Here is a 12,955-nt window from a genome sequence, read left to right on the forward strand (position 1 = left end):
TTTTGATCCCAAAACTTTCTTGCCACTTTTGTCAAGATTTGGAAGAAAAAGTGGTGAAATTATTATTATACCCCTCAAACTTTTATAAAGATTTTAATTACTACAAGGCTATAAATGTAAAATTGTATCTTTTTATCCTTTCTTTTTCTTCTCTTCTAACTCAAGAATACATTTAACTATCAACTTTCTTTTCTTTTCTTTCAACTCGAGAATGCCTTTTTTTTATGTAATTATCTATCATTTCTTCTTTTATTCAATCTTCTTTTTCTTCTCTTTTAATAAAAACTCGAGAATAAGTATTGTTACTCATAATGTAATATGAATCAACACTTTTTATGTGAGTTGAAAATTTCAAATGAAAAACTTGATTGCATCGTGACTAAATTTGTGTGGTATATGGGAAGGAGGAGAACTTGCCTTTTCTTTTGCCTTTGATATATTTTGTAGTGCTGATCATTGTGGGGGCTCAAGAACTAATTAAAATAAAAAGTGTCTCAAATTATCAATGACTTCTAACGAATGCCCTTTGACAAAGCAATGGCAAACTTTTTAATTGATTCATATCTCTTTTTATAAGCTTTTGATTAACAAATATTCTCCTCATAGTTAATAGAGAAACCAACATATGACTCTCGTATAAGTTTCCACAAATACTAACTTTGTAATATTGAGGGTTTCTCACTTCTCTAACCTTGTTTTGTTTGTTAATGGTTTGCTTTGCTATTTCTTCATAGCCCGCCTAATATTTAATTCGACAGCTTTTAATCGAAACTTGTCCCAACATTTATCTAAATCACTCTTGTTCCAAGAAATATTTACGACAAAGTAAAATGGAGAAATATAATTCAGAAACAAGGGACCACAAATTCCATTATCATTTCTTTACTTTTTTTTCTTTCCATAAAAATGAAAAACACTACACCTACGTATCAAATTCGAACTTTTCACATACTTTCATAACACAATTAAAAACCACATCGATCCATAACAACCCATCATCTTAACCCGACCCGGCCCAATTCATCTCAAGTTCTTAACCAAACACTAATCCATCCAACCATCCAGTCACCACCATCTTCTCAAACCAACGGCTCAGATCACATCACATCCAAATACTCAAATCAAATCTTGTTAATAAGCTTCATCCCTTTCACAACCGGATTAGCCTTGGCAATAGCTTCTTTTCCAACAGTCTTAAAATCAAAACAACACTCATGTTTTTCAGGATACCTATGTGTCCCACAAAATACCATTTCACACTTGCATCTAAAACCCGTGAGCCCCACGCGCTTGTTACACGACCCACACCTACTCCGCACGACTACTTGCTCCCCCTCGTTACTTGGTAACGTAACTACATCATGATCACGTGTTTCTGTCGGTAAATCACCGACAACAGACGATGATGAAGATGTTGTGGCGGGTGGTTTTTGAAGTCCTGTGGTGGAAAATTGGGAATGATTTTTGTAACATTTGGAACAAAGATTTAAAGTAGTTGGACTACCAAAAAAGCCACAATTATTGGCACATAAGATATGATGATGATGATGATGATTTGTTGGTTCTTGGAATTTTTGTTCCTCTGCCATATGTATGTATTTTGAAGATGAGCGATTCAATTATTTGAAATGAATCGGTCAATCAAAAGAGAAAGGAGGAGTGAAGATAGCAAAAGGAAGGAGGGAGGGATGGAAGTGGGTGGTGAAGGAAAGGAAGAGAAATATAGGGAAGAAAAGGAGGGTGGGTTAGGTTTGGTGATGAGAGGAAATGTAGGGATAAAGAAAAACAAATCAAAAAAGAAAGAATAATTGGTGGTGATGAATGATGATAATGGTATGATTATTTATTGGTTTATTGGTATTTGGTGGTTGGTTTAATGAAATTTGGAAGGTTCTAGGAGCTTGCGTGGATTTTTTTAAATATTTTTTATATGTGTTGAACAATAATAATTTTATATTTTATAGTGATTCATCGAAGAATTGATTTGTTACTCCATACTAGGGATGAGCACGGGTCGAAACCCGGCCCGACCCGTGACCCGTGAGAGCATGAAAATGTGAACCGTGACCCAGCCCGTGAAGGCACGGGTCGGGTCGGTTCGGCTCGGGTTTGGGCAGGTCACGGGCGGGTCACGGCTTTCCTTCACACTTTTTTTGTTTTTGCCTTCACCCGATCCGGCCCGGCCCGACCTGTCCAACCCGTGACCCGAGAAAACACCAAAAGCTTGACCCGTGATCCGGCTCGTTAGGGCTTCGAGCCGGTTCCGGGTCGGGCACGGGTCAACGGTTTTTTTGCTCATCCCTACTCCATACAACTACATAATTAATTAATATATAATGATAAATTAACTTAATTTGTATGTTTAAAAATCAACTTAATCATAGGATGATGACATGTGGAAAAATCAGAGGACAAGATTAAAAAAGAGAATTAGTAGAAACTACATGTCAAATTCTTAAATTTTTAAATTGATTTTTAAATATATGAATTAAATTTGATTAATTATTTTCCTTAATCACAAACTACCTTACAGGTTGTTGACTTTTTGTATTGGATATCTAAAATAATTTTTCTACCATACAACAAGTATATATGGTCATGTCACTCACGGTTACATTTTAGTTTTTATAAGATCAATTAGTATAAAAATAATATTGTGATAACGTTGTTATTATTTTGATTACGAGTATTAATTGTGGGATTATGTTATAATTAATATGTGTACGCATTTATTCTTAATACCCAAAATGTACATATAAATATCAGTTTTGCCTCCATTATTTATATCCTAAACCCTTTAGTTTGTTTTTATTTTTGCATACAGGATTGAAAGCTCGATACAATGGCCAAACTTGCTGGATCACAAACCGCAATCTTATGTTTAACCTTTCTTGTATTGCTCGCTTGTCATGAGTGTCGTAAGTTTCTGTCGTTTGCATATATTTACAATATCTTTTTAAGATGATCGTCGTAACTTATGATGTGATCGATTTCCGGATTTATAGGTACCAAGCATGAAATTAGTAACATGAAAGCAGTTGAGATTTCAGATGATTGCAAGCCGAAATGTGAGAAGATGAATGTTAAGGGTAAAGTCCAATATTGTTGTTGTAGTAATGAGCCTGATTCGTGCTCAGACGTTCTTGCATTTTGTGAAGCTAGGTGTATATGGCGCTCAAAATGTAGCGGTTGTCCTAAAAATGTGTAATTTACAATTACGTCGAGATAGTTATTACAGTATAGTCTAATCTTATCTTACTTTCTCTTAAAATAAAAGTTTTTTTTTTTCTGACTTGAAATTCAATTAAGCCATCCAAAGTTAATTTTAATTGCAATTTATAATCCTTTCTTTCTTTATATTCACCCTATACCTTTACAATTTTATTTTATATTTCTTAAATTATTGATTAGGACCCTAAATAATTACTCATACTATACAAATATGTTTCGTTTGGTTAACAATGTATACTCAAAATGAATAATAACATGTTACCATTAGAATCAGGACTGATGGCAATTGTTGCGTAACCGTCTTCAATTAATTCCTTCTTTAATTAACTTGGTATTATGAGGTATTCCAAATAATTCCTTAGTTACAACCAAAACTAGGGATCTGCTATCAAATGGTTGCATCTCGAGGTTCCAAGCTGTGACCAGAAAGTGGTGCAGTTGGGTAAATGGATCCCAACTTGACGAAGATCTAGACCCTGATAAAAATCAATGGTCAAGATTAAAGATGACTTTTAAATCTTGACCTTTGATTTTCATCCAAAGGTCGAAATCTTCCTAATTTGACTAGTCAAGTTAAGAGAACTCTAGGAAATCATTTTCCTGGTTAAATAGCACCGAGTATCTTTCTATGAACCTATCTATAAGAAGATGATTCATGGTATTTTTGTGCAATGGTGCATTTGGAAGAACAGGAACAACAACACGGTGATATTTGCTTTGGAGCGAGATAGTACTTTGGCAATTATTAAGACGATAGTCTCGAATTTGTTTCCTTGGTTCTCGCCTAGATGTAATAACCTTGGGTTTTTTTTCGGCCTTTATGCTTATTAGTCCTTCGCATATGATGTGAACTACTTTTTTCTTCGGCAATTTGCCGAAGACCTTTTTCTATTTTTAATATACTAGCTTATCAACCCGGGTGATACCCGGGCATTGTTAAGATATTTTTTTCTATATAAATATTTAAACATATAATCGTTATTAATGTTAATTAGCATAAAAATGATAAACTTGATGTTAAAACTCATAAAGCCACAACTTTTTTTTATAAATATTAAAATATGAGCCAAGTAAACCATTCATAAAAATAAGTTTGAGACAATAAGTTGGATTTGAAATATACAATATGGACATTAAAATATAAAAAATTTAAAATTTATAAAAATAACTAATTCAAAACTTGTTTGTCAATTTTTAACAACTTGCAATTATCCATTAGAAATGATGAATATTTATCTAAAAAATAAAAATTGATAATGTAAATATGACATTACCAAATAGCTTTTTCTTAAGATTAATTTTAAAAATTGATTGTGCACTTGTGGTAGAGCTATATAAATCATTTTTATATTAAAAAAAATAGATGATATCATTGAAAGTATTTTTTTTTTATTTAGCAAAGAGATAAAGATCAAAATCGTTAAATTTAAAATAGAGTTTTTTTTTTAACCATCATGGTATTATACTATTTATGGAAAAATTTAAAACATTTTTTTTAAATAGTTGGAAAATATTAAACATTAAAAGAAAATAAATATGTGATGTCATAATATAATCCTTATATATGAAAAGTATGAATCGATAGAAAGTCATGGTGGTGCCATATATGAAATATTTTTTAAATGATTACCTCATAATAATTTTTTTTTATTTATATATAAGATAAAAAGATAAGATTGTGATGTTAAAGAAAAAACTTAATCGAAAAACTAAGACATGTAAGTCATGAAATCTGTTTTCTTTTTTTCATGTCTTATGAGAATAATAAACATAATTTTTAATCTGTTTTTCTCCCTAAAAGTTCTTATTCTATTAACTGTTTAGTTGTACAATAGTAACTTTCACAATATTACGATCAAAAGCATTAATACAAGGTTATATCACGATCAAAATATTAAGTTACGATAAAGGGCACCTGCGCATGATCTCCTTATAAAAAGACAATATAAATGAAGGAATCATAATTAAAGTGGATATCTATTTTAAAACCTTAGTAAATAGAATGATTTGAAATTTCTCATTAATAATTTTTAGAAGTAAATAAAAGATTTTTTTTTTAAAGGTAACCACTAACCACAAGAATCTTTTGAAAGTTGGCCATTGCTTTGACAAAGAACATCCACTAGGAATGAGACTTGGCTTTTTAGGCCAAATAATTTTTAGTCCCCACAATCATTGTCACACCTAAAAATATGCAAAAGGTAAAAGAGAAAGCTTTCCATGTTGTGTACATAAATATATATTTTTTTTTCTTTCCGGAAGCAAATACGTTTCTGATATCCCAAACTTTTAACTAAGATAAGCGAGCTACTAATTAGAATCTATAATTGCATACCGAGTATTTTTCTTTTTTAAACGACCAACAAAAACTTTCACATATAGATGGGTTAAATTAAATAAAAGCAAGATTATAAATACATATAACTGCATATTTTTGCTAATGAGTTCTTTGTGCCTATGACATTTAATTACTAACTTGATGAAACTAACTACTAACAACTAAATTTCTGAAGAAACAAAATTGGTTGTGTATCAAAAGCCCGTGTTGGATATCATGTGTGTAGTTGGAAAAGATCTAGCAAAAATCACTACTATACTTCAATGTTCTTCCAAGCTCTTAAATAAAAGCTGATTTACTAACCTCTGGAAAACTTCCCAAATTTCCTTGAATGTATCTTCACTTTATGCAGAAAGAACCTGATTTTTAAAATCTTTATCTTTCTTCTTCCGGCTTCGTCTCTTAGAATCCTAGATCAAGCGACATCCAAGACAGTCAATAATGTTTAGATGTACCTACTATCAATCCAAAAGTTGACAATTTATCTTAAGAAAATTAAGGAAAACCACTGTTGCAGAAAGTTCTTAACCGCCTAAGTACATAACTTGAAACTATCAACCATACATTCAGAAGCCTACTGTTATAGCAAAATTGGATGTTTATGAATAAAAGGCATCACTAAGTATAACAGTAAGTAAGACAAAGAACTAGTCTCTTTAGTAGTAAGTAGAGCATACCTTGGTGCCAAACATGTGTTTGATAGTGCTATTAAGGTCATTCTTCCATATGAGGTCTCCGTTTTCGACTTTTATTTCATTGAGCTTTGGTGTAACTGGCTGCCTTAAACAGAATGTACGCATTTTGGGACAACCCTCCAAGCTCAGATTTTCCAATGAAGGAAATTCAAGCGTAAAACCCCCCGAGCAGAAACTCACAAGATTTGGCAGATTTGCAAGAGCTAGAGAATGAAGTTGAGGGAATACAATTTTCTGTTCAGCATGTCCTTTCTGTTCATCCTCGGCAACTACTTCTTTCATCATTAAGCAATTAGATAAGTAAAGTTCTTCAACATGTATGAAGTGCTTAACTCCCAATACCGAAAATACTTTCCTCAAACCATCACACTTGATGACTTTCAATGAAGAAAACTTTGGGTAGTTCAAAATGGGACCAAAATCCTTGTTCCACCATACTTCCACTAACTTAGGTAGATTTTGTAGCTTGACATCCCTTAACATACAACTCACATGATTTTCGGGACCTCCCAAAAACGATGGATCAATTCCAAGAATATCTTCAAGTAAATCACAATCTTCAATATGAAGCTTATCCAGAAAGTTTAGGTTAGGAAACAATCTTAATAGTTTGTTGCATCTTCTAACCTTCAAATTTTTTAGTTGATGAAACGAGGAGCCGTTAGGACTTGGTCGTTGGTTATGCCATAGGCCTGTTGATCTACTTAGTCCCTCAATCTTTAGTTTCTCCAACATGGGTAATAGTATCTGCCATGTAGGATAAAAGCTAGAATAAGCCAAAACACAAATGAAGAGAAGTTGCATCATCTCTATTGATAATCCATTCACCTAAAATGAGTTTATTCGGGTAACACATCACATGGGGCAAAGTGGTAAACTCTAAAAGGCCAGGTTAATGGTCAAACGGGCTGAAAGTGACCCGAAGTGTATTTCACTGCTTCATTGATTCGAATCATCTTACTTAAATCAAGATATTAGATTAATAATTTAACAAAATATATTTTTAATTCATAAAGTTAAAGAAAAATGTATAATAAATATATGTATGCAGGTCAACCAACCTATATAAAATTACCCATTCTGCCCAGAACCCGTTACCAACAAGCCACCCATTTCACCATTTCAGGTGAAGTCAACTAATAACAATCTAAAAAGGTATATAGGAGTTACATCATCTACATGGAAAGAGAACTGAACTTCGTGACTATCAAATCTAGCTGTATAAAGTCAAAGATAATATGCTTTACTAAGTACGGATTATATACCTCCCCACCCAAAAAAGTTTCGCCTACATTGGCAAAGTTATTTTCCAACAAGTCTTCTGATAATACGCTTTCCAATCTAACATTACTCCGATTTAGAATGGAAGCAAGCATCTTCATCTTGTGGCAGTCAATTACTTTCAGCACTTGAAGGGATGGCAGTTGCAATGTACCATTTATAGAACAGAAAGTCAAAAGGTTTGGCATATGCTTTAGTTCAAGAGTTTTCATTCGAGGAAAGACTATCACTTCACGTTGGTATTGTTCGTTCAAGACCACCTCTTCAACTAACTCGCATGAATTTATTTTAAGCTCTTGGAGTTGCATTAGCCCTTTGGTGATGGAAGTTGAGAGTATATATTTCAGATGATCACAACCAGAAACTTCAAGTGAACTTAGGTTCTGAAAGTGAAATGATTCAGATTGAAAATTCTTGTCCCACCATATATGCTTCAGTTTAGGCAAATTCTTCAATCTTAATTCTGTCAGGCCGAACAATGACACGTCAGCATCAGTTTGATGTTCGGTGACGAAGATTTCCTCAACTGAACCACAATCTTCTATGTAAAGTTTACTCAGCATCTGGAGCCTTGACAGCATATGGGTTGGACCAACATATACTAACCTTTCACACCCTCTCACATCCAGGACTTGTAGACTGGAGAAGGTCTGATCCGGATATTGTCTGTGCCATACCTCGACCAGGTTATACATGTACTGTATGTGCAACTCTTCCATATTAGGAAATGCATCCTGCATCATCAATTTTCACCTCGTTAAATAGCAATAATTACAGTATGCTGAGCTTTGGGTGAAATATCTAAAGAGGCTAGTTGTACGTTTATGCGAATTATCATCGGATTAGAAAGAACCAATGCTATAACTAATTTTAATTTCTCAACCCAGTTTCATGATATAATCATTATAGAGTACATGTTAAAAAGACAGACATACCGTTTTATTGAAAAGGGGTTCTACAGTAACATAAAGGTTACCCGCCGGATCCACTATTTGCATAAGTTCAGAACCAGGAAAAGTTCGCATATTCGGACAATTTGCAATACTCAATACTTTTAAAGATGGCCAATCTAAAGCTTTGTGATCTTTGTAGAAACTTGTAAGTTCTGGCAAGTGGTTAAGTCGGAGAGTGTGTAATTGTGGAAAAACAGCCATGTTGCTGTCCTCTCCGCTCTCTATAGAAACAATCTTGTTAACCAATGCACATGATTCTATTTCTAGTCGTTGAAGCTGAATGAGACCTTTCAATGTCGATATAGAAAATATACAGGTCAGACTATCACATCGAGTGATGGTGAGAAAACCTAAAAACTGCAAGCTAAGATATCCAAAAGGGCCGTTCCACCACAAGTGCTCCAACTCAGATAAGCCACATAGAACTATTTCTTTCAGCGGTGGGAAATCAGTTGATTTTGCATTAGTTTCACTAGCAAGACCTTCGAGTTCAATAATCTCCTTAAGCATATCACAATTAATGATAGAAAGACTCTCCAAGCTCTTTAATCTCTGCACCATGTTGAATGGAATCAATTTTGAGATTGAATTGCACCTTGTGATCCTGAGAACTTTTAGTCTGCCAAAGCTCTCTTCAGGCATCTGTAGGTGCCATAACGCTTTCACCTTTGGTAGTTCCCTCAGTTGCAGGTCATGCAAATTAGGAAATTTTACCTGAAAGAAATATTATGTAGAGATCTCGTTAGTTTTCTCATCCAAAACTGAACTATTGGTACCTTTCTCATCCAAAGCGGGCTACGTTTTGTTAAAAACTGTTATGAACCTTAAAAGCAGCAAAAAAGAAGCCTTGTAGATGCAAAAAAAATGTAATAAGAAGTAAACGCATGATGGTGTTACATGTAAAAAGATTGCACATAATTATTCAGTTTGTTCACATACATTACCACCAAAAAGAGGTGTATCAAGCTTGTCATTTGACGGTGAAATCTCGTTCTTGTTGGGGCAGAAACTCTTTAAATTGGGCAAAAGAGAAAGCTCCAGGCTATTTAACATGGGAAGCAAAATTTCAGCCCTTTCCTCAGCTGCCTCTGTGAGATCAGTGGAAAATATTCCCCGGAAAATGCCACAATTAAATATACACAAATCATTGAGCAACGCAAGATCTGTAGTTGTGTGTGGTGGGAAAAGAATTTCCAATTTATGACAAGTATGTATACGGACAGTCCTTAGGTTGGAAAGGCAAGTGCGTCCCTGAGTGCCCTCCTTCCACAAACAGACAAACTCGGGCAAGTATTTTAGATCCAATTCGCGCAATGCCTGGAACGATTCGGCAGGGAGATGACCATGACATATTTCTGTAAGGTTTTCCATAGAAACTACTTCCAGCTTACCCAAAGTAGGAAAGATGGCACCTGGTTTACATCCTACTGTGTCAACTATGTACTCAATGTCACAATTACCGTATAACTCAATCCCCTTGAGGTTTTGGAATCCTTCACTTCTCAAGTCACATAGAATATTCTTTAAGACATGAGGACAACATTCAAAGATCAGGTATTGAGCTTGTTTTAGTAACAGCCTGAGACCTTCGGGAACACTGCTACCTTCATCAACGTTGAGTTTTAAAGCTGTCGAGTATTGATGGTTAACACTAGCCAACCTATAGCTTCCAACATATATCTTGAATTTGATCAGATCTTTCAATACTAGATCTTTGGGAATGAGATTAACGTTGAGTATGTTCACTTCTAAGGATCTCAAGCATGGCAACATTTTCAACTCACTGAGAGACGAATTGTTCCCATGGGCATGTTTATCTTCATCACACCAGTTCACAAAACTGTTCATCATATTCAAGCTTTCCAATGAAGACAATCTTGATAACACTTTGGGTGGAATTGTTGTCAACTCCTCACAATCCGTTAGATCTAGAAGTCTCAGCCGAGATAGTTGTCCAATTTCCTTAGGCAATCGCTTTACATTAGACCCCACAAAACTTAAAATTTCAAGACTCTTCAGCTCTCCGATTGATGAGATGTCCCGCAGCTTGCAACGCTCAAGGCACAACGTCCTCATTTCCGACAATGATTTAATTGATGAAGGTAAAGACAAAATGGGCATGTCACTCATGGAAAGAACTTTAAGCTCTTTCATTCTTTCAAAGAAATTATCCGGAACTTGAACTGAATCAGAGTGAAATTGTAAGAGCAGAATTTCAAGTTTTGACCAATTCAAGCCACTGGGAAGTTCAGTTATGATAGTTGATACCAGCGAGATTGCAGTAAAAGGGTCAGGAGGGTCACAAATATGTCTTCCAAAGGATTGTATATCATGTCTTACCAAAGACATAAATTTACTACTTCTAGATGAAACCAAAATAGCAAAATCCCGAATGACGTCATGCATCCTAACATACTCCTCGCTTTTACCATCCAATAGCAAGCAACAAGCTTTGAGACCTTCGACTAAGGCAAATGTCCTGTCTCGGGCAGCTTCTAATTTATGAACATGCTGAAACAAACTCAACCCCATGCCGTATCTAACCAAACTTTCAACAGGAATCTCAACATCTTCCTTAAATAAACTACAAAGCAAGAAGCAAAACTTGATTTCATCCGTTTCCAAATAATTGTAACTCAATTCTAGAGATGAGTAGACATATTTCTGCATGCCTTTAATGTGCTTCGGAGGAGGGTTATGTAACTGACGAAGTGCATCACTCCAAACATGTTTACTCTTGCCTCTAAGAGCTCGTGCAACTGTTACAATTACAATCGGTAGGCCTCCACATCTTTCGACTATCTTAGTTGCTAGATGACGTACATCAGAACTATCGTGGGTAATGCTGGCTTTCTTGCAAAATAAGTTCCAAGCTTCCAATTCCGATAAGACACTTACAGGGACACATACTTGAGCATTCATCTCATTGCACACATCTTTGTTCCGTGATGTCAACAACAATTTGCAGCCCTTGTGTACATCATTGTGTGGTATCCCAATAGCCTCCAAATCAAGTTGTTTCCATACGTCATCCAGTATCAAAAGCACCCGTGTTGACTGCTTCAACCTTTCACATAACCGAGATGCCCTTCCAGATTCACTTTCTTGCTGAAGTTTCAGTCCCAACTTATCAGCAATCTCCCCTTGAATGCTCCTCACATTTGTGGTTTGAGAGATGACCGAAATCACCATCTCATCAAACATATTTTGCTCACCGGCTTGCTTGGCAACTTGTTTTACAAGAGTAGTCTTACCAACACCACCCATACCATACACCCCAATAATATCTGTATTATCATCTTTAAGCGCTTCCATAATCTCTTTAAGCACTAAGTTCCTCGAGTCAAAAGTCTCCAAATCCCCTGTCGAGGCAGACCACAACGGTGGTGGCGGAGGTTGTTGAGATACACGTACAAAATTACAATCTTGAAGAAGCTGATTAACAACCATCACACTCTTTTTGGCTTCCTTACTAACTTTATATCGTGAAACCAGGTTCGCACATGACGGGCTACTTTGATGGTCATCAAAAAACTTGCTAGATTCTCTGACAAACCCATCTGCAGTTGTTAGCCATTCTGCAACTTGAGGCAGAACATGCTCCCCATTTCTCTTTGCCTCATCAACTAAACCTTGGATGTCAATCCTACTGTTCTCCAAAGCCGGAACTTGGTTTTGGAAAGAAGTAATGTTCTGTCTATAACTACACAAGTAACTTAATGATTTCCCTATAGGTTCAAATATCAACTCTCCTATCTTTACAACTAAAGGAACAACAATATCAGCAGCCATTCTACAATATTGTAAATTTTTAATTATTACAAACTTACAGTCAACTTATCAACTATATGGGTCTATTTGACAATATAGAAAATAGGTTTTGAAAACATATATACTGATCATACAAAAGAATGAAAGAACCTTTCAAGTTGTAGCACATAGAGCAGCAAAACACTCAAGAATTTGCATTTGGAGATCATGTATGAAAGAAAGTGTTACAGTTGACTTGCTGCAGGTCCTTGGACTTGGTTTTGACTGATACTTATTCTTTCAATGTGAAAATTGCCACAAAATTTCTCTATGAATGAGAGGTCCAAAATGCATCATGACTTTATAATCATATGACACTTAACCCCCTACGGTTTGTTTGTTTATTAAAAAGACTAGGTTTGTTCTTTACTTCTTTTGTTTACTCTGTAAAATATAACTAGGATATATATAAGTATACAATGATCATTAGGAAATCATTAAAAAGCACTTTAATATAAACATTTCAATGCATATAAAAACCACTAAAATCATAAATATCTATACATATTTGCAAGTACAATACAATGATACAAACCAAATGCTTGTATCGATATAAAACTAATAAAAAGATAGAATAAATAATGAGTTTGAGCCTCAACAGCTCCACAAGAGTTCCTCAGAACACAAACATTCCTTAATTGCTGACA

General features: G+C 34.8%; 2 protein-coding genes across 2 annotated transcripts; both read right to left on the bottom strand.

Moving 5' to 3' along the window:
- Window positions 1–857: 857 nt before the first annotated feature.
- Window positions 858–1,820, bottom strand: LOC122605847 (zinc finger A20 and AN1 domain-containing stress-associated protein 5-like). Its single transcript, XM_043778808.1, has one exon. The coding sequence runs from the start codon at window positions 1,587–1,589 to the stop codon at window positions 1,122–1,124; it is 468 nt and encodes a 155-aa protein (XP_043634743.1). The 5' UTR covers window positions 1,590–1,820; the 3' UTR covers window positions 858–1,121.
- A 3,781-nt stretch (window positions 1,821–5,601) lies between these two features.
- Window positions 5,602–12,313, bottom strand: LOC122584756. Its single transcript, XM_043756811.1, has 5 exons — window positions 9,438–12,313; window positions 8,481–9,212; window positions 7,530–8,279; window positions 6,247–7,011; window positions 5,602–5,979 (listed from the first exon to the last, which is right to left on the bottom strand). Exons 1-5 carry the CDS (start codon window positions 12,288–12,290, stop codon window positions 5,914–5,916), a joined length of 5,166 nt encoding a protein of 1,721 aa, XP_043612746.1. The 5' UTR covers window positions 12,291–12,313; the 3' UTR covers window positions 5,602–5,913.
- Between the last annotated feature and the right edge of the window lie 642 nt (window positions 12,314–12,955).

The sequence above is a fragment of the Erigeron canadensis genome, chromosome 1 (assembly GCF_010389155.1).
Source record: "Erigeron canadensis isolate Cc75 chromosome 1, C_canadensis_v1, whole genome shotgun sequence".
Lineage (NCBI taxonomy): Eukaryota > Viridiplantae > Streptophyta > Magnoliopsida > Asterales > Asteraceae > Erigeron > Erigeron canadensis.